The following is a 27,788-nucleotide window of genomic DNA, read 5'->3' as shown; positions in this document are numbered from 1 at the left end:
CCCCGGCGTTGCTATGGAAACGGCTTCGGCCTAGCAGCGTTTGGCGGCAGCGGTGGAGAGGAGCCAAGATGAGCCGCTCGGTGACGGTGGGGCCGGCGGCCGCAGTGGCGCACTCCGGGTCTCGCTACCGCAGGGTCATGGCTCCCAACCGGGCCTTCGACTTCATCTACGGTGATTCGCGGGAGCTGGGAAGGGCTGGGCTGCGCGGGAAGCCGGTCCGTCGGCGGGGAATGGGCGCAAAGCCAAGCGCAGGGAAGGCAGTCTCAAAAGGCAGACGCGCTTGTCGTGGATTGAGCTGCCTGCAAGCGCTGGAAATTGATGACAATGACTGTTGTCGTGCATTTATCTATATCCCGCCTTTTTCCCCTCACAGGGACTCAAGGCGGCTTACAGACAAAAATAAGAACAGCTGAAAACAGAGGAGGGAGGGACGCAATCGTGTTTAACACACAATTAAACACGGAGAGACATTAAAAACACAGATAATTACTATAAATACAGCACAGGAAGTGGCATTGTTACTATTATTAATACTTTTTATACCCTGCTTTTTCCGCAGACACAGGGACTCACAAGCAGTTTACAGATAAAAATAAGAACAGCTAAAAACAGCATGGGGAGGAGGGAGGGCAATCCTTTTTAAAAAAAACCCAACCACAATTAAACATGGAAATACATTAAAAACACAGGTATTTACAATAAAGACAGCACAGGAAGTGGCATTGTTATTATTATTTTTATACCCTGCTTTTTCCCCTGACAGGGACTCACAGGAACTCCCAAGCAGTTTACAGATAAAAATAAGAACAGCTAAAACACGGGGGAGGGGAATAATCATTTGAAAATGCAATTAAACATGAATAGAATTAAGACTAAAGTGCACCCATAAAGATATTCATAGTTGTGTTTCATGGGACCAGTGCCCCACAACAGGCACACACAACCACAACATGCCATAATAAAGGTGGATTATACCCTCCCAGTAGAGTGCAGAAGACAGGAGATCATATTCATTTCCAGCTTTTTTCTTTTAAAGTCAATGATATTTCAATCAATAGTTGTAACCAGGGCCGTCTAAAGTATATCCGGCACCGTGGTGCAAAGATCCCTCCGGCACCCACCCCCTATTTCCCAGAGTTGCCAACCTTTTTACGGTGCTGCTGGCAGCTTTGCGGAGCTGGAGGAGGCGGGCAGCGGCTGGAGGGTGGCTCCTCCGGCAGGGAAGAGGCAGAGGCTCCGGGCATGGCGCTGCTTCAACAAGGCGGGCGAGATCCTATAGGTTATCACTCAGCCTAATATTCATTCATAGGTTTAATGAAAATGTTTCTATTTATTTATATGTGTTTTAGATCCATTATATACGCTGTCAAGTGAGAGAGACCATGCACAAGCAACTGTCCAGTCTCATCTGATTCACGATGAAATGGTAGGTGATTACAGTCTTTAAACAGTTCTTACAGAACTGTACTCTCATATTTCTAAAAAAACCCACATTTGCTTTTAAAGTTAATGGACTATGCAAAGATGGTGAAGTCGACAGCAAAAATAAGAGGTCAAAAAGATGAGATCTTTGTTGAAGACTAGAGGTTCTTTTTGGACTGTTAGAGAAAAAACTACAGCCAAATGAAATTGTGAGCAGGATTTGAATAATAGGCAAGGGAAGTAGAATTAATTAGTGATAAATATAAATTATAATACAGTAGAATATAAATGGCACTTATGGCAGCAGATAAAGAAGCACAACAGGAACATAGACGTAAAGATGGGAAGTCAAAATGTAAGAAATTATTCTATTGAAAGTGAATTGAATACAGTAATGTCAATTTTTGTGTAAACTAGTAAAATTATTTTTTAAAAATTAAAAAAATACATTTGCTGAGAGCTGAAATTTGAAATATGCTTCATAAGCAGAGAAATAGCTTTAAAGACAGGGTATTATCTATACATGACACCAGTACTGATGTGTATCATTTTGCCAGCCCACAGATTTTGGATCAATGCTGGCAGGAGATAATTGCACCAGCAAAGGCTGCCAACCTGCTAACACTGAGGGATACTGGAAATATATAACTCTTTATATAAAATTGTTACAGAAAGCTATTGGAATAATTACATGGACTTTAAATAAAGGCAGTAGCTGTCCATGGCTACTGTGAAACATTTCTTTTCAGATTCCTTTGTAATTTATAGTGTAAACCCAAAAGTGGCAGTTGATTCTCTGTGGATACACATTGGTAAGGTTTCAGTTACATGTGTTAAGGCTTGGCAGTGAATGTGTTTATTTGTCTTCTATACATTACTAGGGAGAGAATATCCAGAAACAATTGTTTGTATCCTGGAAAGTCCTCTCTCATCAGTGCAGCCTTGTGTCTGTTTGAATTATCTAAGATGTTAGGCATAGGAAATCTATGACTAAAAGGAAGAAGAAAAAGGCACTAATTTAAAAAGCACCAACTTCTTGATGCAAAAGGTTTTGCAGCTCTGAGGAGGCCAGGGATGCAAAGGAGCATTTTTCCTTTGCAGCCACTGCTTGATTTCAAGCCAGACTCCTTGATTCAAGCCCATTTGCAAAGTGACTTTTTTTTGTTCAAGTCAAAGGAGGAACTGGAAACACAGAGGGCTTTCAAATCTTTCCATTAAAGCTGGCATCCAGTGGTTGACAGGTAGACAGCCCTGCCCATCTGTCAAGTGGTCAGCAGTAGTAGAGGAGCTCAAGATCCGGTTATTTCCCAATATTTATGTTTCCACACAAATACTAGCTCTTGTGATGTTATTCTCCATATATTTACCTACGATATTTGCTTTTTCTATCTTTTTGCCATATAAAAAAGAGGAAAGTGCCAGCATTTAAAACCATGTTCAGTAACCTGATTCACTATCCACCGTACTCTATGCAATTACAAGAAATAAATCCTGTTCCCCCATTCATTGACCGAAGATGGAGAGGAAGGGCGGAACGGCGCATTGAGGCTCTTCAGAAGCTTGCTAGGTAAGTGCCCTCCTGAGTGGTAAATATTTTTTAAAACGACTGTTTAGCCTTAGTTACATTTCCCCACAAAGTAGGTCAACCCTTGGCATTAATGTAGCTTAGCTCTAATTCCAGCTTAAATATGGCTGCAGAAACAAAGAACCATTTTTTACTTTAATTTATTGGTGTGGCTCATTCACTTCAGTGCTGATGATGGTCAGACTACCCATCTCTTTGCCATGGTCACAAACTTCACGTACAGCAAAACTTTTCAGATGGTGGCTTTAGGAAATGGCCAAATGAAGGTATAACCAAATGGCGTAATTTCAAAGCTGAGGTCATATAGTGTGAGGACGTAATACTTACATTATACTTTTCCTGCACAGTATATTTTACTGCAATGTATGTAGTACAGCACAGAAGCTTTTCTCACCAGTTTCACAGACCTGACAGCCCTTGTTAAGGATTCTGCTTCATTTTTTATCCTGCCTCATTTGGACAGAAAACCCAAGAAAGCTAGATATATACAATATTTAAAGCAACAGAAACATAGGAATCTGCCTAATACTAAGACAGACCAATCATTGGTTTGTCTAGCCCAAAACTGATGATATTGACTTGTAGTGTAACAACTTCAGACCAAAGGGAATATGTCAGTGGTTGAGGTTTCTGACTGATTTCAAGGGCAGCCCCACATAGAATGCATTATAGTAATCAAACCTGGAGGTAACAAGAGTGAGAATGACTATGATGAGGTCTGGCCTATTTCGGAAAGGTTATAGCTGGCAAACCTGCTGAAGCTGATGAAAGGTACTGCTTGTTACTGCTTGCCACCCGAGCTTCTATAAATAATGCCAATTCAAGGGCACACACCTTACCTTTTAGGGCAGGTGTGGGGAAACTATGGAACCGGCAGATGCTGTTGGGCTCCAAGTCCCATCAGCTCCAGCCAATAGTCAGGGATGATAGGAGTTGTAGTCCAACATTGGGTAAACCACAGGTTCTCCATCCCTATTTAACAGGGAGTCAAACCCCACCCATAACATGCTGCACACCTAATTTGAAGACTGAAGGACCCTAAATACTAGCACTTCTGTCTTTCCTGGATTGATTTCCATTTCAGCCACAAGTGATGAAGTTTAGTGTTTCTGCTGCCTCTCTGAATATGATGTAAGTGTGAGAGGGCACTAGGTGTCACTAGCATAATGTTGGTTCCGTAGCTTCAATCTCTGTGCATCTTTACCCAATAATTTCAGCCGGAACAGATGGTGAAAAGCATGAGGGAAAAGATAGAATTCTGTGGGTCCCCATAGGGGCTGTGCATTATTAATCTCCCAGCACTGCTTTCTGAGGTCTACCCTCTAGAAAGAAGGGGGGGAAAGTAAAGGAACCCCTGACAGCTAGGGTAAGTCCAGCTGCGAACGACTCTGGGGTTGCAGTGCTCATCTCACTTTACTGGCTGAGGGCAGCCGACATTTGTCTGCAGACATTTTTTCCGGGTCATGTGGTCAGCATGACTAAACCGCTTCTGGCGGAACCAGAGCAGTGCACGGAAATGCCGTTTACCTTCCCGCCGGAGCGATACCTATTTATCTACTTGCACTTTGACATGCTTTCGAACTGCTAGGTTGACAGGAGCTGAGACCGAGCAATGGGAGCTCACCCCATCGCGGGGATTCGAACCACCGACCTTCCGATTGGCAAGCCCTAGGCTCAGTGGTTTAGACCACAGCTCCACTGCGTCCCTCTAGAAAGAAGTACTGTAGTGCCATTTAAAAAATGTTTCACACACCCAGACAAGTCCAGGACAACCAAGAGGGTCATACTTCCTCTATGCATCTTGTGACACATCTCTGACCATCTCTGGGTGACCAGGGCAGTTTCCATCCCAACTTTGGGCCAAAAGTCCCATTGAAAATGATCTACATAATAACCAAGGGAGTCTGGAACAACTCTCCCTCCAGGAGATTATTAGACAGGTGCCCAATTTATACATTGTATTCTAGCAGGAGATATCAGTTTCTTACCACACCTTCTTTTTTAAAAAAAATTAGATCTCAACCCTCACTTCAGATTCCAAGAATTGAATATGAAGATCCTGATGTTGGTGGAAGGAATCGCTGGAAGTATTTTGAACGGTGGGAACTGAACAGAGCAAATCATACTGTTGCAATGCATGTTTTTATCATGACCAAATAAATGAGTATTCCACCAAAATATGTGGAAAGGACATTTCTGTCTTTCAGATTCCGAAGGCACTCCTAGACTTGGGAGTGTCTTGATCATATTGTTTGATTTCATGTGTGTGTGTGTGTGTTAAGACTGTCAATCACAAGAAGCACCTCTTGTAATTTATACCATTTTAGACATGCGCTTAAGTAAGCTTCTAGCTTTTCAGACTGTGTTCAGAGTCTGTTCTCAGAAAATTATTAGAAATGCTCATGAAGAAGTTCAGTGATAGAGAACAAACTTCCCTGAAATACAGATTGCCTATGATTACCAATCATCATCTCCAATATGGAGCTAGGAAACCCATTCTGTCCATATGGGGCTCCTCTGAGATCTACCACCCTGCATGAACTAAATGTCTACAATTATTTGGCCCCAGGAGAGTTTTGTGACAGATGCATAGGGATTTATTGGCAGACAGATTAGTGTGGAAAGGTTCCTCTGAAATTTTGAAAAACACTGGTGTAATCATTTGCTGTGTCAATTTTGTGGGGGTGCTTTACTTTAATACAGTTCTTAACATGGGGCCCTGTAGGACTCCTACTTCCTTGTTGGATGTCAAGCAGAAATGCTAGTGTAAACCAAAGAGCCAAACCAGGTAAGATTTTGGATATCTGATTGGGCTCTTGGCAAAAAAGTACTGCGGCAGACCCCTTATTAGGTAAGAGCTGCAGGTCTTGTGATATAAAGTAAACTTTACAGTGGTACCTCATGTTAAGAACAGTCCTGCTTATGAACGCTTCGGGTTACGAACTCCATAAACCTTGAAAGTAGGTGTCCTGGGTTGCGAACTTTGCCCCGGGATACGAATGCAATCTGCTTCTGGGGCTGCGGGAGGCCTATGTAGGGAATGCGGGCCTCGGATTAAGAACGCTTCAGGTTAAGAACGAACTTCTGGAACGAATTCAGTTCGTGACCCGTGAGTCTACATATATGCAAACATTTAAACTGTTTTTTATATATGTAACTGCTTCATATATGTTTTTATTGTACAGTTGTACCTTGATTCTCAAACGAAATCCATTTCTGAAGTCCGTTCAACTTCCAAGAACGTTAAAAAACCAAGGCACAGCTTCTGATTGGCTGCAGGAGCTTCCTGCACTCAATCGGAAGCTGCGGAACAAGCATCGGACGTTTGGGTTCCAAAGAACGTTTGCAAACCAGAACATTCACTTCCGGGTTTGTGGGGTTCGGGAGCCAAAACGTTCGACAACCAAGGTACTCTATTATAATTCACATTGAGATGTCTCATGGGAAGTAATTTGTAAATGAAATAAATTATTACTGGTGTTGATATTATTATTAATGCTAGTAAATAATACCATGCCAGCCATGCAAGATTCAGGGGTGTCTGTGTAGACACCCACATGTCTCCATCCAGGCAAGGAAGAGGCATCACCAGAGTTTGAGGACATGTTGCAGCCAGGAGGACACAGATCAAGACTTGTTAAGGGTGTAGACTGAGGGGGGAGGGGCATGGCTGGGAGAGTCTCATGGGTGAGATAGAAAGGCCTGAAGGACCACAAATTGGCCCTCAAAGGCATCTTAATCAATATCTTAACTCTAAATATGAGAATAGTGACTGAAAAGTGTCCATTACAACTGAAAGGTAGCTAAATAATAAGCTTGTTAACAGACCAGACAGCCTAGGAGAGCTGTGCTAACTGAGGAAATGTTCTGCTTGTTTGCTTCACTGAGTTTGCCTAAACTCACTTTTCTCTCTTTTCAGACCTTTCATCCCATTTCATAAGCCGATGCCACTAAATGTTGTCTATGCAATGTCAAAGTAAGTAATGATATGCTGGCCTAGGTTTGTTCTCACATTGTGATCCCATTGTTTTTCAAGAAGCTGGTGTTTCTAGTATTGAAAAGTCAAAAAAAGAAAGGAAGAAATTTTCACCCGTAGGAGAGGGTTGGCTGTTCTTAGTTATCTGATGATTGGTTGGTTGACTGACTGACTGACTGACTGGTGAAGATAAGGAAAGAAACAAAGACGTCCCAATCCCTATAATGACCCTGTGGAATGCATGTAGATGCCACCCCAATTCACAGGTCCAGTTATACCTTGACAAATTAGGAAGCAAATTTCTGTGGGGTGGGGACTTCAGGTAATTTTTGTGGGGGTGGGGTGGGAGGGAGTTGTGCTTACTTAATTAACTGCTGAAGGGGACTTTTTTGCTATTATAATTTCAGGTAGCACTTCCTGGAAAAGCCACAGTGGCACGTCCAGAGAGTTTCATCCTTTATTATGACTGTAAAATTTGTATAGCAAACAAAAATAACCTTAGGTCTAAACAGATTGTCAGTATGGTGCAATGCTGAGAGTGTGGGACTGTGACCATAGAGACCTGGGTTCAAGTCTCTGCTTAGCTGTCAAGCAACCTGGGTACTCTCATGCCAGCTTTCCCCAACCTGATACTCACCAGATGTTTAGGACTACAGTGCCCATCTTCTCTAGCCGTTGGCCATGCTGGCTAGGGCTGAAGGAGAGTTGTAGCCCTCCTAAAAGCACCTGGAGGGTAATAGGTTGTGGAAAACTGTCTCACTCTGACAAACTACCTCACAAGATTGTTTTGAGGACATTGTACAGTGGTACCTCGGTTTTTGAAAGTAATCTGTTCCAGAAGACTGTTCGAGTTCTGAAACGTTCGAAAACCGAAGCTTCAGTGCGGAAAACTCAATACGGTAGCTGCGTGGCATGTTTGACTTCTGAGGCATGTTCGAAAACTGAAGAATTTACTTCCGGATTTACAGCATTTGACAAAAATTTATTGGGTTTCCACATCAAAAAACAGAGAACATCCAAAACAACAAAGAAACAGCAAATAATAACAACAACAACACAAAACTACAAACTACAAACTACATCAATGAAATAAAAACGAAAAGCAAATACATACCTCCCAGAAACACCAACACTCAAACTATTTAGTCATAATCTTATTTCCAAATTTAATTTGGGGGACTTCCCCCGTTCTCTCTTCTGCGTTCAATTCTAATTTACTTTAGTAACTATTCTACCTATTTCAACAATTCTTTCACCAATATTCATAATCTTCATCTCAACATCTTATGTCTTTTAACTTCTAAATATCAAAATATAACATCTTAATGCAAATCTTAACTTCTTATATCCTTATCTAACTCTAATTCCCATAAAACTGTTGCTTAGTTCATACCTTATAAAATAATAATCCAACACCATTCCTAAAAGAATCCAAATATTTCTTCTCTTCCAAATCAATTCTTATTCTCTGACGTCGGGGTACCGTGGTAGGCCTGCCTAATTAATCATATATATTCTTTCACCCTACCCCCCTTCTTGCCATTTTCTCTCCACCCTCCTTAATCAACCACCAGACTTCCCCCCAGTTTTTTCCAAAACCATAATCCAGAATGTCATCTTTCCCTTGATGTCCAAACACCAGAGCATTGTCCCAAAGCTTCTTTACTAAACTCTTTGAAGGAAGTAATACACCACCACCGAGCTTCTCCAGTTCAGTCATCAAATCAGATTGTGATTGTAATTGTAATTCCCAGCATTGTTGTTCCAGATTTTCTGGGCTCTCACCCCAAAAAACTGTTATAACGTCACATTGTCCAGCCCTAGACCTCCCACGTCGACCGGGCTTTTCTTCTTCTTGGAGTTGCTTCTTTTCCACTTCAGATGAAATCCCTAGGAATCGCTCTTTGATTTTTTCTTTAAGTTCCTTGGCAATGTTCTCCAAAGCAGTTCCAATCTCTAAAAAACTTTCAGTAACATTCTGTTCCAACAGTTCTAGTTTCAAAAGAATTCGTCCTAGAATCATTTCTGGGTCTGGAGGCATTTTTAAAAGTGAAACCGAAAAGGCAGAAGTAGGAAATAACAAAGTTCAGTACTTTTCCATCATGAAATCTCAAATTACAGCCGCCATTTCCCCCTGATCAGAGTGCAAAAAATTCCACTTTGTAATCCACAGTCTTTAAGAGGAAATACCTCAAAAATCTCAGTCCACCCCCAACAGGGGTTTCTCTTCACAAGTTATGCAAAAATCCTCAGATACATTTATATCGGCCACAAGTAGCAACAGCCAGATACTATGTTACTTTCCTCTTGTTGACAGGGAGAGAAACGGGCTTCCTTTTTTACGTTTCTCCCCAAAAGCCAAATCATTCAATTTTAAAATCCAATTAACTCCGTACTTACAGCTTACGGGGTTCTTCATTTTAGGCTCCAATTAGAAAGAACGGGGCGCTCATTTGCCGCCGCCGGCCGCCGCTTGGTTTCCCTGGCTGGGGCAAAACCTCCACAGCCCCGCGCCGTTTCCAATTCACTCGGGCATCCCTTTTACAAGGGACCCCTGAGAATGGGTCAGCGCAATGGGGCCCGCTGGAGAGCCCAAACCGCGGGACACTCTTCCCGTGGCTTGCCGGAGCCCGCTGCGCGGATGCGGAGCTCCTAGCCCCCAGGGAAACTGGGGTCGTCTCGCAGCCGAGACAACCCCCGACCGCCGGCAATGGCGCCCTCGCTGGAAGTCCGGATTTACAGCATTTGAAAACCGAAATGTTCGTCAGAGGAGACGTTCGAAAACTGAGATACCACTGTACATTGGTAATATACAGGTGAAACTCGAAAAATTAGAATATCGTGGAAAAGTCCATTTATGTAAGCAATTGTTTTCATTAGCTACTGGAGTTGAAATTATTAATTTGGGGTTCTCATCAGCTGTACGCCATAATCATCACAATTATAACAAATAAAGGCTTGACATATCTCGCTTTGCATGTCATGAGTCTATCTCATATATTAGTTTCACCTTTCAAGTTGAATTTCTGAAAGAAATGAACCTTTCCACGATATTCTAATTTTTCGAGTTTCACCTATAAACATGCGATAAACATTTTGAAATGTATTGTTTTGCTCTCTTTTGCCTTTTAGGCCAGAGTCATACCTTAACAAGGTGAAATCCAGGGACAAGCCATCTTATCTCATTTCACGAACTGTGGGTACACAGACGGATTATCGGGATGGTGAAGCTCAGACAGATCCCTACAGCCCTGAATATGTGGTGCCTCCAGGTTCAATACCTGAGCTACTGACCCTTGTCACACTGACTTGGGGTGAGTTAAGCAAAGTACTGATAATTATATGAGGGTTCTTTCCGACTTGCATGAAGCAAAGACACAATTTTCTTAATGTTTGGGTTTGCTCCCACATTCCACAGATGAAATGGACTCAGTTCCCCCGATCTATTACCAGAGCATTTGAGTTGGTTATAAGTTCCTCAGTTAGGCTCAGCAGATTTTTAGCAGTTCTAGTAATGCAGAAAAAGCTAAATCTTTTGCATTGTACATTGATTTTAACTTGTTAATAATTTCAGGTTTCTTATTCCTGCCTGTGCTAGTGGCTAAAGGAAGATTAGTACTTTGTCCCACTGATTTCAGTGGAACTTAAGTACTATTAATTTTAGTTGGTTGAGAACCAAAGTATTGTGCCACAAAGGAAAGTTCCTCCAAATGTTTTTGTTATTATTGTTACATTTATTTGCATGCTGCTTTCTCATAATTATGGTCAAGACAGCTTACAGAAACAGTAAATGAAACAACAATATATAGATAGACACTGATAAATAAGAACAACCAGAAAAAATACACATCTAGCTTATAAACCTTTCACTAACAAAACCAAATCCTGAAAAATATCAGTAGCAGAAATTGTTGTTGGCATCCATCTGTCTGGAGAGACAATGGCGTATGCCTCCAAGGATGAAGTCAAACTGCTATGTTAGCAGTGACCTCACTGGGGTGCAAGTCTGGGCAGTGTGTCTGGAGGTTCTGGGCTGCCCAGAGGACAAATCCCCATCTTGGCCTTGCTTATGTGGTCCAAAGGAAAGCAGAACAATATGTTTGGCACCATCTTGACTGCAGGAGTTGCTGAAAGGAAGCATATAAGGTGCCATCCAGTGCTTTTTTCCCTAAAAAAAGTTTAGGGGTACTCTCATTTTGATTCAAGAAAATCACCATTTTATAGTTCAAACCAGGAAAAATAAATACAGTAAATGGACAAAAGTACAAAGAATATGCATTACAGTCATACCTCATGTTACGGCTGCTGCGGGTTACATTTTTTCGGGTTGCACTCCGCGCCGAACCCAGAAGTACCGGGTTACTTCCGAGTTTTGGCGCTCGCGCATGTGCAGAAGCGCTAAATTGTGCTATTTGCAGAAGAGCCAAATTGCGTCATGCGCATGTGGAGACACAGCACTGCCGGATATGAACGCTGTGTGTTGCAGACGTGCCTCCGTCATGGATTACGTCTGTAACCCGAGCGTCCACTGTTCCTCAGTAACTTCCATGACTTCCAAATCTCCTGTTAGAGTCACAAAATGTTTAGGGGTAAGCGTACCCCTTCGTCCACCCAGAAAATAAGCACTGGAACTGTCTTAGGGACTCTGCTCTGGATTTGTGGAGGGTTTACTCCTTAGCCTTTTCTTCTGAAGGTATCCTGCAAGGCAGTGGGCATTTAGGATCAGAGATTTCCTTCTTCTATCAGCTGTTTGTCCTAGGTTGACAAGCCCCATCTGTCCAGTAGCACATTTATATTTATATTTATATTTATATCTATATCTATATTTATATTTATATTTATATTTATATTTATATTTCCAGGGCACCTCACAACAAAACACTATTAAAATACAGTGTATAATAATTAATAACAATAAAAGACAGCCATGGAACAACAACGTTCTTAGCATTAAACAATTTACAACCCAGAGTTAAAGCCTAATTAAAAACCCTGACTGAATAAAATGTTTACATCTGGTGCCAGATTCAAAGACTATCAAAGCAGCAGCAGCAGTACAGAAAGGCAGCAGAAAGTGCAAGTTGCATTTGTCTTAATTAACATTACAGCAGCAGAAAATATGCTCACATCTTCTGTTATCTCAACTACTTACAAGCGATTGGCCAAGTTCTGCAGGAGAAATCTGAGTCTTATCATGATTACATTAATGAGAGCACCTGCAATTTAAAGGCAAAGGTAAAGGGACCCCTGACCGTTAGGTCCAGTCGCAGACGACTCCGGGGTTGTGGTGCTTATCTCGCTTTATTGGCCGAGGGAGCCGGCGTACAGCTTCCGGGTCATGTGGCCAGCATGACTAAGCCACTTATGGCAAACCAGAGCAGCGAACGGAAATGTCGTTTACCTTCCTGCTGGAGCGGTACCTACCGGTATTTATCTACTTGCACTTTGACGTGCTTTCGAACTGCTAGGTTGGCAGGAGGTCTGCACTTTAGTCACTTTTAAAAAACACCTGCTTTTGGCCACCTCAGAAGTGTATGTGTTTTTCATACTTCCGTTTAGACAGGTTTTTGCATTGTGCTTTATAAATTATAGCAACATTCATAAAAAAAATAAGCTATACACTCTTATTGTTTCCTGCCCTTTGAAGGTCGGGGCCTTCCAGCAACCCAGGCAGAAGTCGAAGTGATTGAACGAGCCCGAGAAAAACGTGCCTGGGAGGCCACGCTCCCACCCCTCAGCGATGCTACACAGATTGCAAAGAGGCGGAGGATGATGGAGGAAATGGAGAGGAAAGAGTGGGCCTTCCGGGAAGTAGAAATAGAGGAGTAAGTGTTTAATTTTTACCTTCCTGTTTTTGTAGCCCATGGTCTCAAGGAATCTCTGGTCAAGTTCAAAACAAGCAACCAAAACAGGTTCTGAACAGAAACAGTAACTTCAGGAGACCGCCACTTTAACCACAATTCAAAGTATTGGTGCTGACCTTTAAAGCCCTAAACAGCCTCGGCCCAGTATACCTGAAGGAGCGTCTTCACTGCCATTGTTCAGCCCAGACACTGAGGTCCAGCACCAAGGGTCTTCTGGCGGTTCCCTCACTGTGAGAAGTGAGGTTACAGGGAATCAGGCAGAGGGCCTTCTTGGTAGTGGCGCCTGCCCTGTGGAACGCCCTCCCATCAGATGTCAAGGAAATAAACAACTATCTGACTTTTAGAAGACATCTGAAGACAACCCTGTTTAAGGAAGTTTTAAATGTTTGATGTTTTATTGTGTTTTTAATATTCTGTTGGGAGCCGCCCAGAGTGGCTGGGGAAACACTGCCACAAGGGTGGGGTATAAATAATCAATTATTAGTATCATCATCATCATCATCATCATCGTATCCATGATGTATAAGTTAATGGTCCTCCATGTGCAGATGTCCCTAGAAATTAGTTTCCAAACTGGGCTCTAGTTAGTGGTATATAGTTGATTTAGATTCTTTGTCACCATGAACCCTATATACCTAAGTTTGGTATGGTGTACCAGGATTTGAAAACCCTCATTATCCTAGACTATTCCCCCAGTGGGATGTTAAAAAACATCATATCTGATTTGCCAAAATTAAATTTCAGGCCTGCCACCTCTTGAAAAGACCTCATAGGTTCTTGACAACCAGGTGCTTCTTTTTAATTAGCGGGAAATGTTTGTGGAAGTGGCCACCATACATAGCTGGCGGGCTGCATTTATTTTATTGGGTCATTGGCTCTGCAAGCCATTATAAGAGGTGCATGATAAAAACGTGCACTGGGTATTTGGAACAAAAAAAAGAGAAACATTTGTTATAGATAAATCATCTAAATCAGGCTTCCTCAACCTTGGCCCTCCAGATGTTTTTGGCCTACAACTCTCATGATCCCTAGCTAGCAGGACCAGTGGTCAGGGATGATGGGAATTGTAGTCTCATAACATCTGGAGGGCTGAGGTTGAGGAAGCCTGATCTAAATAAGGATGGCAGTAGTGTTTGAGATCTGTTGAACCCTCTTCTTTTCCTATTCTTTTTTTGAAGATTGCAAGAAGTTAGACTAGAACTCTTAAAGGCTCTGCTGAGGAAAAGGGAAGAGAACCGCAATGAACTGATGGTCACTCGCTTGGATGCTCACTGGTTTAACCTTATGCAAGAAAAAGAAGAAAAAATTAAAAAAATTCAGCATGAACATATAAAAGGTAATGGAAATGGTAATGGAGTAGAAAGTCTACACCAGTGTCTGCTTTCCCAAGCTACGGAAAGCTGATACAGATTTTCATTTAGATGTGCATCTTGTCTGAAATTCCTTCTCAGCAATCAGAAGACTGATAGCCAAGGGGAAAAATGTGGAAGGAAAACTGGATAAAAGAAATGTCATCAGGGACTACACTGAATTTGATTCACAGCCTTACGCTCCTCTATCAAGAATTGGCTACTTTCCAGACAACAGTGCCAACCGTTTTATAGTGAAGAACCCCTTTCTCAACACCTATCAAGGTCAGTCATGCCAAGGAAATCTTCTAGTCCATTTTCCCTTTCCCTGGACACATGTAAGCTACAAAGGATATGCAGACTTCATCTCCTTTCTGTTTGGGGGAAGGTCAGTTTCAAGTGCTCTGTTGTAATCTCTGTGACTGATAAGGCCATATTGGATCAAAATGAGTCATTCTCTTTCATCACAATTCCAGTTTCTCTGTTCTTCCCCCACTTCCGCTTCCACCCGACCCCAATGCTTGCATTCTCTCTTTCCTAGGATTACTTCAGCTGGAGGCATCTCTTCCTGACTCCGTCACTCAGCCCCGAACTGAAGCTCCCAAAAGGACCACCACCACTAAGGATGGGTTTATTAAACGGTCGGCTAGACTAGAATTGGAACTGGCAGAGGTTTACCAGGTACAATGCTTTATGTGAGGCCACTGCAACTCTTCCTACCTGAAATCTGTCTCCTACTTTGTTTCTTGAATACCAGCTTTAGTCCATTCTAGGAAAGAAAACTGTGTGCTGAGGCACAGGCGCCATCTTGGGTGTCAAGGCTGTGGGAATGTTGTGGAAAGTAGGAGAGGCTATATTGATTTAATATTATCCCTCCTCACTCACGCTAGTGAGCAAGTAGCAGAGCACATTTCCTTGTACATTGCAAGAAGCTGGTTGATGGATTCGTGAGAATCATGTAAGTTAAGCAATCCAGTCTGGCTTGTCCAGACTGGATTGTTCCTGGTAAATTTCCCCTTTATTTCTCTCTTAAAAATAATAATAAAACGACAATCTTCTTTAAAAGTAATGGTAAAGTTTACTTACATTCAATTCATAGCAGTATCCTGAAGGCAGGCTTTATCTTTTGGTTTCAGTTACATTTGTAGAGAAAAGAAGTTGTGAGCTAGGCCTCAGACTTTCTACCTTGTGGCTTCCATCCTCTGTAAGGATGAGCCATGTGCTGCTGGCTAAGAGCCAGCAGAGGAGTCCGAAAGGAAAAGATGGAAAAAGGCGAAAAGAGGAAGATGGCTGTGTGGCTAGCCCTTCTGTAGGGTCGCTAGGGTCCCACCCATCTACCTGGTCACACACAGGGGGGGAAGGCTCCAGAGCAGGTATGACAGGAAGTCCTCCCTGCCTGGAACAACATTTCCCTGTGTGTCCACTCTAGGCAACAGGAAATGTTTTATTTGACTGCTTCACTGGTGATACATCCCACAAAGGCACCCACAAAAATTTTACTGCGAGTGCCTGGCCAGGCGACCGAACGTGTTGTGTGCTGTGACAGGGCACTCCATCTGCCCTCCCACTGTGGCAGCAACATGTGACGTCATGCAGGTGCATGGCATCACACACACACTGGGGCCCCCACAATGCTGGGTGGAACCTGGCATGCCTGTGCTGAGGAGAAACCGTGCCATCTATTTTTAGAGGTTGCAGGCTGCTATTCAGCTTCTGTTGTTCCTTTTACCTTCATGCCATCCTTCTTCATTCTCTTCTCCTTCCCAGCCTCCCCTCATTATCCCATTACTTTCTAGCAGATTGGGAAAATACGTTAAATGAATAGTGCCAATGTAAAACATGGACCAGGTGTTATAAATGTTTTGTACTACTGCAACAGTTTTTTGGGTGAATTATGAAAAGTGAAATGGTGACAAGATGCTCTTTAGGTCACTTAGGCTTAGTTCCTGTGATGCTATTAACTTCTTTTCCAGATACTGCAAGACAGAAAGAAAAAGGTTAAGGAGCCGCGTAAACCACTTCGTTTCCTTGAGAAGATATCAAAGATCCCCGCTCGTCCTCCCACTCCAACACTGGAAGTCCCTTCACTGGTAGGTGGAATATTTCTGACACCCTGAGAGGCCTTGGCCTATCTCCAAGGTGGGCTGAAGTTTTGGTGTGGGTGGATGAAGATAAGAAAGGCAACAAGTAGAAATAATGACAGGCAGACAAGGGTCAGAGACAAATGCGGAATTAGACCAGGCAGGAGATAAAGTTCCAAGGCACAATAGAGGGTTGGAGAGCTCAGAATCAAGTGGTAGGTCAAAGGCAGGCAAGGGCACAATCTGACAAGGTGATGGTGGTCCGGGAAAGAATGAGAGAAAGTGGGCAGCATCCTCATTCTTCAGATAAGTTCCTTAGACTCAATAAAGGTTGCTTGGTTCTGAGAGCTTAATGGGGTCTGGTGTGTCACGATTGTTTTGGAAAATCAGATGACAGTATTCAAGCTGGAATGGGGGCCTAGAGGTCTCCCTTTCCCCTAAGGCCTAGAGCACATCCCCCAACATTCCTCTGGTGAAAATCAGGACCCGTGTCTTTCAGTGCAGTGAGTCAGCAGCACCAAAAGATGTGCATCTTTTGGTGACGCAGTTTTACAGAAGCCAGCTGACTTGCACGAGAGTGCAGGCCACTGCAAGTGCTTGCTAACCGTTCTCCCTGAGCTGGGCAGCGGCACTGGAGCGGGAAAATGGGACATTCTGGGATCAAATCAGAAGCCAGGATGACTTCTGTAAGTTCGGGATGTCCCAGGAAAGTCGACACACTTGAAGGATAGGCTAGAGTCTTCCTGATCGCCTGTGGGCCTGTAGCACAGGAGGCAAGGTACTGTGGAGACTAGCTGCTGGAGGCTCTGGATTTAGAAATGCACCCCTTAACACCTTATATTGTTATTGCCACAAGCATACCGTTGTTCATTAAATTATATACACTTGGGTTAGAAAAACAGGAGCATTTACAATTATTTGGTGTATAACACTTTGCCTTTTACAAACCAGTTTTTAAAACTTGGCAAGCTGCATTCTCTTATGCTATTATGGTGCCTCTCCTTAGCAGGATTTGAAACCTTCCTCCGTTGGTTAAAATGCATTTATTTATATTTACTTAATGTATATATTTTATTATACATTTAAAATAATTTATACTTTAAAACATTCCTGCAATTAATTTGCTTTCCCCTATAACAATTGAATGGATTTCTGTATACAGCTAATGCTGTAGCAGAGACTGCTTTATATTAAGTCAGCTGAAACTATCTCCTATTTAGTATTTTATACAGATTCAGGGTACATCAGGGCAGGAATTTATTGTGGAAGCAGTGTTGTTTAGGCATGCAAGTTTTCCAGTGCCCACATGACATCATCATCCTCAAAATGACAGTCCATTCTTTTTTCTTTTTGACATTTATTCCACCTTTCCCATTACTGGGGGGAAACTTATTAAGTAAGAATAGCCTGTTCTACATCTGCAGTCACTGCTGGTTTGGAATCTCATTAGCACTTTCCCCCTCTTTTTATGGTTTCCACATGTCCAGTAATGTTTCAGTGACTGGCCTCTAATGTCACGCCCCTACTTGATGGAAGAGTGAAGGAAGAGGGATTGTGGGGTGAGACGGAGAAACACAGCCCAGATACATTCTGTAAAGCATGGCCCCCTGGGTGTGGATGGCAAGCAGTGGAATAGCGATGAATAGCCATGACTAAAAGAATGGGAATGTATGGAAGCTAACTTGCCTAACATGCACACAGAATATTCAGATCCTAAGCATCCTTAGAGTAGATTTCTACTTTAAAAATCTGAATGCCCCAATCTTTCCATTGCTATGCTTCCCTTCTGCCCCCCCCCCAAATCTGTAAACCAACTAGGCTGGTATACAGGGATTAAAGTCAATAAATTAAACGTGAGCAATATTCTTAGAAATCTAGGTAATATTATACAGATCATTCAGCGATGTCCTTTCCTGAGTGTCTTCCTGCAACAAAGCAGTTGGCAATGGCAAACTCTTGTCTTTTACAGATCGAAGAAGAAAGAGAACTAGCTGTGATTACACTGCAGAGCTTAATCCGAGGCAGAGCTATCCAGAATATGGTATTCTCTTGGTTTTTCTTTTCTTTTCTTAAGCATCTAGTGGCAGATTAAAAACAAAATAATGAAAGATGCTGATAGGCCATCACAAGAAGCTTGGGAGAACGGAAAAATTGGGGTGTGTGAGATGGGTGCCTGCACTTGGAACAGAGCTTGGGTGGATCTTTAATAAATATGTATGTAAGCCTGCAGTCCATGGAGGAGGAGAAATAAGAAGACAGCTCAACCATCCTCCTTTATTTTGTTTTAGAATGGTGATATTTCTTCCCCCAAGCAAGATGTACCTTCTTTGGGCTAGATTCAAGTGGGTTTTTAAGTTATTCAGCTGTTTGCCTTGCTAGGCTTTAGAGAAAATGAATCCCTTGACCTCACATATCTATTTAGGACACACTTGAGTCAGTTACTAGGGAGAAATTCATTATAAATAGAAGAAGAGCCTGGTTGGATCAGGCCAATGAACCATCTAGTCCAGCATCCTGTTCTTACAGTGGTCAGCCAATGCCTCTGAGAAGCCTGTAAGCGAGAGCTGAGTGCAGTGGCACTCTTTCTGCTTGCGGTTCTGGGAATATTTCACATAGCTGTATTGATAAAGACCACCAATGTGCTTTTGCATAATGTAAGACCTGGTCACCCCTTGTCTGCACACCAGGATCTCCTTTCCTTGTTTATTTTTCACAGTCAAGATCAGGCTCCCCACCCTACTTCTCTGGAGTGGATAATCAAAGTGTGGAAATTAATGGTTCTGCAAAAATTAACTTGTCAAATACATGAAAAGCAAGTGTGATTCCTTTCCCAATATATTGTTTCCTTTCTTTAAAGACATTGTGACTCCAAAGGGGAAACAGAACACTTCCCATAAATTCAGATTTGTTTCCCTGTGTTGACAAGCATAGCCTGGTTCTTTAACATAGGTTGTTTCTCTACCTGGAGAAATGATTCTCTTATTAGGGAGTAGGCGGCTATATTTATGTTTTATTTATATTTTACTTGTTCTGTTTGTTTATAAAACCATATAAAAATAGGGTAATTTATATTTTGAAAAATGAGATGACAACAATAAAGTTTGGTGGAAGAGAACATTCAGCGAAGCTGCATCTTCATTCATTCCTTCCCTCTGACTTCCTGACAGATGTTTGAAGGGAAGGAAAAGCGACTGGAACTGATCCGTGAGTTGCGCACCACTCATGCACTTCAGGAGGATGGGCAGCTGTTGAAGAAGGCTGAGAAGCAAGTGACGTTGGCCTTGCAGAGGCAACGGGATCTGCATGAACACAAGGTTTGGCCATAAACACAGAGGCAGTTGACCAGTATCTTCTTTAAAGTCTTTCCCTTCTGTCTCCTACAACAATGTGTGCAACAGAAGCTTACGGTGGAAGATGGCATTTGGTCATCTGAGGGAGGAATATAATCCCATAGTGAGTGCTTTGTTGAAGGTAGGGCTTACTAGGAGTTTTGTATCCTAGTGTTACACAGAGGAACAAGATGGCTGGGTTAGCCAGTCATTGGAGTCATTACTTTAGGCAACTCATGCCGACTGAGGAGGTAGCTGTTAGGTGGCTCTGCAGCTAGTTGACTGACCAAACCCAAAGAGTGCTCATTAATAGTTCCTCATCATCCTGGAAAAATGTGACAAGTGGTTTGCTGCAGGGTTCTCTCCTGGCCCTATTGTTGTTCAACATTTTTCTAAACAACTTGGATGAAGGAATTGAGGGGGTGCTCATCAAATTTGCAGTTGACACCAAACTGGGAGGGGTAGCTGATGCTGTAGAAGACAGAACCGGGATTCAAAATGACCTTAACAGATTGGAGAACTGGGCTCAAGCTAACAAAATGAATTTCCCTTCTTCTCTTGGGGGTTCTCCAGCTGTTTCCTCCCACTATTCCTGTGTCCAACCAGTCCATGACACCAGCCCTTCAGGTTTAGTTGGACTCCCAACTCCATCAGCTCCAAGTTGCCAACTAGTGTGGGAATTCTAGCCCTGCAACACCTGGAGGGCACCACGTTGCCTATCTCAGTGTAGCAGAAGCAGCAGCACACTATTCCAGATTACTTTCACGTCTACGGAAATAGCATGCATAATCTTTTCAAGGCTGGGTTCTGATGCTCAGGCCTGGAGCTCATTTCCTGTGGAAAAAGTAGCTTGTTTTATATAATGGAGAATAATTCTTCCGTGTTGCCTTTAGATGTCTCTCATGGAAAAGCACTTGGCTCGGGTGGAAGGGAGAGCCCTCTCCAACATGCTGGACTTCCTCTCCAAAGAGCTGATTCGGCTCCAAGATGAGCGGAGGATCCACGCTTTTGCTATGCTCGCTGAAAGGCAACGCCGAATTCGGGAAGCCGAGGAGAGCGGCCGCCGGCAAGTGGAGGAGCGGCGCAGGCGTGAAGAAGATGAGATCTTTAGACAGGTATGTGTGGGGACTGCAGCCGCAGGGCTCAAAGGGGCCTGTCCCAGTCATGGGGGTTTAAGTTTGTCCTGATACCTGCACAGTAAACTGAGCCAAGTGTGCTAGCCCTGTGTGAATTATTTGTAGAGGACTGTTTCTGCAATGTAAGAGGGAGCTAGACTGCTGTGGGGATGTGCAGGGCTCTCACAGTCAAGGGAGCATAGATAGCATACTTTTTATCATCCTGTTTCATCCCAGTATTCGACATGCACCCTGAGATCACCTTCTGAGGCCCTTCTTCTTGTGCCTCCTTCTTGAGAGGTCCGGAGGGTGGCAACACGAGAACGGGCCTTCTCTGTAGTGGCTTCCTGTCTGTGGAATGCTCTTCCCAGGAAAGTTCACCTGGCGCCTTCATTATACTCCTTTAAGCGCCAGGCAAAAACGTTCCTTTTTAACCAGGCCTTTGGTTGACCTGATTGACATCCTTTTTAAATGTGGCTCTTTTTGGGGGGTGGGTGTCATTTGGGTATTGTTTTTATTTTATATATTGTGATCTTTTCTGTGAACCGCCCTGAGACCTCCGGGTATAAGGCAGTATATAAATTCAATAAATAATCATAATAATGTCTAGATTCTCTCACAGAGTACACATTCCATACTTTGGAGTAAACTCTGACCATTCTGTGTACCTGACACCTGATTCTTTGGCTGAACGTATATGTGCTAAACTAAATCTGCAGATAGATAACTTAGTCACACAAACGCAAAAGTGAGCTTCGTGTTATTTATTCTTATATCTCACCCTTCCTCCCAAAGGAGCTTGGGTTGGCTGGCAATGATCATTAGGCCAGGTGAGGCAAATTCTTCAGGTGGCAGATGCTCTGGGAGGGGAGCAGCAGTGGCAGCTCCCAGCTAACTCCTTCTTAGCCTAACCCCCTCAAGATTTTCCTCTGTTGAAGGACAGAACTGGGTAAGCCATACAGCCTCTCCGAAGACCCCTAAACTAGTCTGCCCCCTCATGTGCAGAGGAGGAGCCTGTCCTATTGCATATGTTGAAGTGAGCTTGTGTGTGTTAGAAATGAAGGACCGCCACCATCTTGGTCTCAGGTAGCAAACGTACTGGACTGGCTATAGGAAAACGATAGTTGGAATCTCGTCAATCCCTTCCACGATAGAGCCCTTTAGTACTGCAGAGGCTTTTCCACAATAAATTGGAATTGGGATTAAAACTGTGATTCTACACAGCATTTAATCTAGTGCTATTTTAACTAGAAATGCCACACACACACCCCGCCGGCCAAGATCTGCTGCAATGTCTACTCAGAAGTAAGTTCCATTCAGCAGAGGTTATTGGCATCTTAAAAGTCTATTGCTTGCCAGACAGCTGTTCTTGTTGCTTCCAGTTGATCCTGGGGCTGGCAGATTTTTGAGAAATTTATTATTGAACAGCCCGTTAATTGACACATGTCAATTTCTTTGGGGTGCGGGACTGGTCTTTATCACCAACTAAAAAAGGGGAAGAGATCAGTAGCTTAAAAATCACTCCTCTGCCCCTCCAAGAAATAAACTGAAATGAGGCAGTTCAGAAAAAGGCTATTTAATGGGAAATTACACACTAATGCATCAGACAGAATCAATAAAACAGGTGCAACCAGCAAAGTGAATGTGTTTCATTTAAAGGTACGAGATGTGAAAAGCCTTAATAGCAACCCCTCCCCCGCCTTGGGCAGGCACGTAATACAATTGTATTGTATGATTTAAATGTCACTACAAATCGTTTTTTTTAGGGGGGTTGCTGGATAGGGGGCATGAAATGCAGAAAATACTGGAAGTCTACAATTTGGAAACAACATCATTTGAATGCACTGTAAAATGGTATATAAAGGTCCTAGTGTGGAAGCACCCAATGTATAAATGATTTGTGTTCACTCATATGAGATGGTACTAAGAAGGAAATTCTGCTTGGGGCTACTTTCCAGGTTGTTAAGGTGCACCAGAGTACAGTTGACTCTTACCTCGAAGATGTCATCCTGGACAGCATGGAGGCTACAGCCGACGAACAAGCTAGAGAAGAGATTCAAAGAGTGGCTGTGGAAATCAACGACATCGCTTATGAAATGGAAGCACGGTATAGATTCTCAAGGGAACAGCAGCATATATTGCAGTATAAAGTATTGTGGCACCTTAAAGTCTTAACCATTTTTGTGCAGGTTTGTATCCTGCCGACTGCATGCAAAGTGTAATATTTTGGTTCCCTGCGGATTGCTCAGTTGGTAGATTTTATTGTGGCATAAAGGTTTGTGGACTAGAGCCCATTTTGCCAATAAAGTACACTTCATAAAAGTATATGTCACAGTAAATCTATTGTTCTTTGAGGTGCCACAAGACACTCTCCTGATGTTGTTGCAACAGACTAATTCAGCTATCTGCATGAGAGATGCTGTGACAACTTAAAGCCTAGCAGATGCTAAAAAAAAGATTTGAAAGGGCCATCTAGCCTAGGAAGAAGCTAGATTCAAAAAGTATTTCACTGTATGATGCGAACAGCAGTTCTCCACGCCCACCTGTGCTTTTTGTGCCATATTGCAAAAAAAAAAATAAGTTTGTATATATTCATTCTTACAGAGTTGTTCATACTCAGGCATGTAGCTCATATATATTTTATTATATATTTTTCACACCAATGAGATGACTCTCCTTTCTCCATTTGCCCTAGATCCTGCATTGCTCCTGTTTTCTGAAAGATAGCAAACGCAGGTCCTCCCATTCCCCTTGAGTAGTGTGGAAGTGAGGTATTACCCTGCTCCTGTCGGATATGGTCGTATGCCCCTTCCCATCATGTAGGAGGTGTCCTCACTGACAAAACGTGCACAAATAATACTCTCTTTTTAAAAAAAACAAAAAAAAACACACCATCCTGATATGAAACAAAAAAGAGCAGAAGAATTGGGATGAAAGAGGAAATGAAGATAATGACAAAAATATAACCTCTTGCACAAACGATTTTCTCTTTAGTCGAACACACCTTCAGTCCGAAGAAATTGTGGCCGAGCTGGTTTATAGTTTCCTGATCCCTGAAGTGAGGAAAATGGCCATCAAGGAGAAAGGTAGGAAGTGTGGACAGCTTGTTTATCTCCTGAGATTACTTACATCTTAAAAAGGGATGCGGGTGGCGCTGTGGTCTAAACCACTGAGCCTCTTGGGCTTATCGATCAGAAGGTCGGCAGTTCGAATCCCCGTGGCGGGGTGAGCGCCTGTTGCTCTGTCCCAGCTCCTGCCAACCTAGCAGTTCAAAAGCACACCAATGCAAGTAGATAAATAGGTATCGCTGTGGCGGGAAGGTAAACGGCATTTCTGTGTGCTCTGGTTTCCATCATGGTGTTCCATTGCGCCCGAAGCGGTTTCGTCATGCTGCCCGCATGACCTGGAAAGCTGTCTGTGGACAAACGCCGGCTCCCTCTGCTTGAAAAGCAAGATGAGCTTTGCAACCCCATAGTCGCCTTTGACTGGACTTAAACTGCGGGAGGCAGTGAAAGATAGGCATGCCTGGCATGCTCTGGTCCATGGGGTCACAAAGAGTCGGACACGACTGAACAACAACAACTGTCCAGGGGGCCTTTACCTTTACCCTTGTGTCTTACCATAAATTTTGGGTGCCCCCCTTTTAAAAGAAGAGGCTCATGCTGCAGTGTGAGCCTTTCCATGATTGCCCCCCTCCTCCACCACCTAGAAGGAAGTGGGGAATTCCTGTATGTGAGCGTCTCTGCCTTTGCCATTTTTAATTATTTTGCTTTTATTCCTTTGGTATCTCCTATGCATAGCTCTCTGCCACCTTTAGAAGGCTCTCCCCTGGGGGTCTCTGTTTCTTCAAATTTAATTCAGGGTGCATCTTCCCATCCTTGTGCTGAAATGAGTGTGGGAGCCAGGTCTGGCAGAATTTTATTTCTATGTCACAGGAGTCTCTCAAAGGGTGGACTTGGTAAGCCATCTGAGTCTCAGCTAGTGATGTTAGCAGCTCTTGCTTTCCAGAGTTTCCCTTTGTTTTGGAAGACTATGGCTGACTTAGCTGAGTGGAGGCTGGCCCCTTGGTCAGGAAGTTACTCTTACACATCTGTCTCCTGCCGAGTTAGGAGAATGATGTGGGAAATTAGGGAGCCTGATTCACCATTCTCATTGTTGGCCTTCCTTGAATCTTCTACTTTCTCCTGCACAGTTAGACAGTCCCAGAGAAAGCACATTCACGCAGCTCATCAGATCATTCATGGGACTACAGAGACGACTGTGGGACAGCTCTTTGAGCTCCAACTGGCAACTGGTGTCGAACTTTCTCAGCTAGCAATCCCAAGTGCAGCTCTGGCTCCTGCAACAGCTGAAGAACAAGGAGCTCCTGAGGCGCATGAACCCCATGAGCCGCAGATTCCAGACAGTCAGGCAGAGCCTGAAATGCCACCTGAAGGTGATGGTACAGACCCCTCAGGCAGTGAAGAAACAGAAAAGAAATAAGGTATGCTTAGAATTCTGTTCCTTCCCAGTCCTGCTCATTAGGCATCATGGTCCCACCTATACACAACAAGCCTGGGGCTTTTTGGGGGGGGGGGAGGTTGGTTTCAGGGAAGCTTTGGCCTTTGTTTGTAGCCGTCACTTGAATTGTTTGCTTTTCTCTGTTTCATCAGGCATATGAGAGATGCCGCAAAGCGGGGTGGGGGAGTGCAGGGTGGGGTGGGGTGCCTTTTCTCGGTGGTTGCCAGTTTTTCTCGGTGGTTGGCAATTTTTTTCTTGCCTGTTTTCAGAGTGATGGGGCGCTGTAAGTTAAACCACAGAGCCTAGGGCTTGCCAATCAGAAGGTCAGTGGTTGGAATCCCCGCGACAGAGTGTAAGCTCCTGTTGCTCGGCCCCAGCTCCTGCCCACCTAGCAGTTCGAAAGCACGTCAAGTGCAAGTAGATAAATAAACCTGCTCTGGCAGGAAGATAAACAGTGTTTCCATGCGCTGCTTTGGTTTGCCAGAAGCGGCTTAGTCATGCTGACCACATGACCCGGAAGCTGTACTCCAGCTCCCTTCTCCAGTAAAGCAAGATGAGCGCCGCAACCCCAGAGTTGTCCGCGACTGGACCTAATGGTCAGGGGTCCCTTTACCTTTAAGAGTGATACCCCCCACCTCATTTGGTCAAATAACTTTTTAGTTTCTTATCCAGGGGTAAGAAAGCTTGCCCTGGACTCCAGTGAAGTCTCAAAAATTCTGAAATAGTGTGGGAAACAGTTGTCCTTTGAATGGATACGTAGCTTATTTCTATGCATGTTGGCTCAGTCCTACTGTGGTCAATGGAGCTTACATGCAGGAAAAAATGCAAAGGATTAGTTGTCATTACATAGTTAATATAAAGCTTACCCTTGGGTTGGATTTTTAACAGATTCTGTGAGAACTATTTGATCAGGGTTAGATATGTTTCCAAGAGAATTTAGCTGTTGTAAGCTGAGCATTTTTTATTAAGTTTGAGTTTGTGTATCTGTGTGTGTATCTATGTATCGATACAGTCTGTTTAATTGGGCCATAAGTCTGATGTTTATAGTATTACAGGGATTCTTTAGGAGAAATAGGATGAAGTTTCATTAGTGAGGTGTTTTCATGTTTAAGACCCATTATGCACACGTTTGCACATTATTTCATAATGATGTGTATTCTCATTATTCATTGCTGATGGTTTGTATATATTGCTTTTCTAGTTGCCCTTGAGGAACCACCAGAAGAAGCACCTCGGACTAATATGCACCTCTGAGGTCTCCCCCCCCCATTTTTTGCATTGGTGCCCTCCTTTCTTTCTAAAATATCTTTGTATTTACCGTATCAAACAAACCGAGAGCAACAGCAGAATAATTTTTTTAATCTTTTCATAGACTGCAGAAGTAAAATCTTGAAATCCAATTGGCAGCAAGAAAAATAAAAGTTTTGCAAGAAAAGCAGAACAATTAAAGAGATACTTCAAAAAACATACATTTGCCAGCATGAAGCTTAGGGTTAGGGTTTTTATTTTTATTTTTGCAGCTGTGGGAAAGACAGCACACAGGAGAGTTTTGAAGTCTGGTATCTTCTCATCATAGAATAAATCACACCCTACCACCAAAACTCTGGGACTAGAGGGAAGGTCTTGCAGAGAAGCCCTACAACCTCTCTTTGTCTCCTCTTCAAGCTCCACCAGCCTTGAGAAGACTTGGGCAAAGGAAACCAGAGAGAGAGACGCAAGTAAGGAATCTGCAGAAGAAGGGATGCTCTTGTGAAAGACAGAACAAGAACAGGGCACACAAGAAGAGACGGAGTAAAGGAAGTCAGGGCTGGACCATATTGCTGCCGTGTCATCTTCCAGCTTTGGTGCAAGGAATGACTGAGTTGACACTGGGACAGTTGCTCATAGGACAGGGGCCATTTCCTGAAGATAGGGCATAGGACGGTAAGACTAGTCAAAGCTCCTAGGCATGACTAGCTCAGGGTAGCAGGGCACAAGGCACAGCAAAAAGGCAGGTTGTCAACACCCTGGAAAGCTCACAATGGCCATCACTTGCCATGACACACTCAGGGACAACTGCTGAAGCTTCGAGGCTTTCTGAAGGTAGGCTGGCTGGCACAGACCTCCTTTAACCTCCCACACCTTGGGAGTTTCCGTTCTTTCGAAGGACCATCACCCTGTTCTATAACCACGCTGCTGTGCTGTGCACTGAGGGATGAAATGGTTGAATGTCCTTTGGGTTGGAGGAGTCCACACCTTTTGACCTGGATGGTTTATGAACAAGGAATAACACCTCCTCCTAATGCATCTGCTCTCCAAATCTGCCTGTGAGCCAGATGGAGGATATGGGCAAAGAACGTAACTGTTGTGGGAGATCCAGGGCAAACAGAAGGGGGGTAGGGGTGGGAAGGTTAAGCAATAGGGAGAAATCAGAAGCAATGTAGGGGTGGCTGCCACCTCCCTCCCCCAACACAGACTCTTGTTACTGGCTATCTAGGAACTGAAAATGGGAAGTGCCAGCCTCCCAGGATGACTTCGACCATCTTCCCACAACTTCTGCCCTACCCCAACCAGGCTGTCACTTGTAT

The 27,788-nt window shown here is 43.4% G+C and overlaps 1 protein-coding gene across 1 annotated transcript; it reads left to right on the top strand.

Annotated features, from left to right (window-relative positions):
- Nucleotides 1–38: 38 nt before the first annotated feature.
- On the top strand, nt 39–26,502 carry CFAP91 (cilia and flagella associated protein 91). The gene is made up of 18 exons (XM_033172975.1): nt 39–171; nt 1,350–1,426; nt 2,832–2,989; nt 5,023–5,106; nt 6,927–6,983; nt 10,116–10,297; nt 12,631–12,808; nt 14,026–14,183; nt 14,299–14,481; nt 14,738–14,877; nt 16,170–16,286; nt 18,247–18,318; nt 19,445–19,591; nt 20,500–20,721; nt 22,680–22,828; nt 23,716–23,807; nt 24,914–25,204; nt 26,423–26,502. Exons 1-17 carry the CDS (start codon nt 69–71, stop codon nt 25,201–25,203), a joined length of 2,409 nt encoding a protein of 802 aa, XP_033028866.1. The 5' UTR covers nt 39–68; the 3' UTR covers nt 25,204; nt 26,423–26,502.
- Nucleotides 26,503–27,788: the final 1,286 nt, after the last annotated feature.

This window comes from Lacerta agilis, chromosome 16, assembly GCF_009819535.1.
Source record: "Lacerta agilis isolate rLacAgi1 chromosome 16, rLacAgi1.pri, whole genome shotgun sequence".
NCBI classification, from domain to species: Eukaryota; Metazoa; Chordata; class Lepidosauria; order Squamata; family Lacertidae; genus Lacerta; species Lacerta agilis.
The sequence above is the reverse complement of the archived record's forward strand: the minus strand, read 5'-3'. Positions and strand labels throughout refer to the sequence as shown.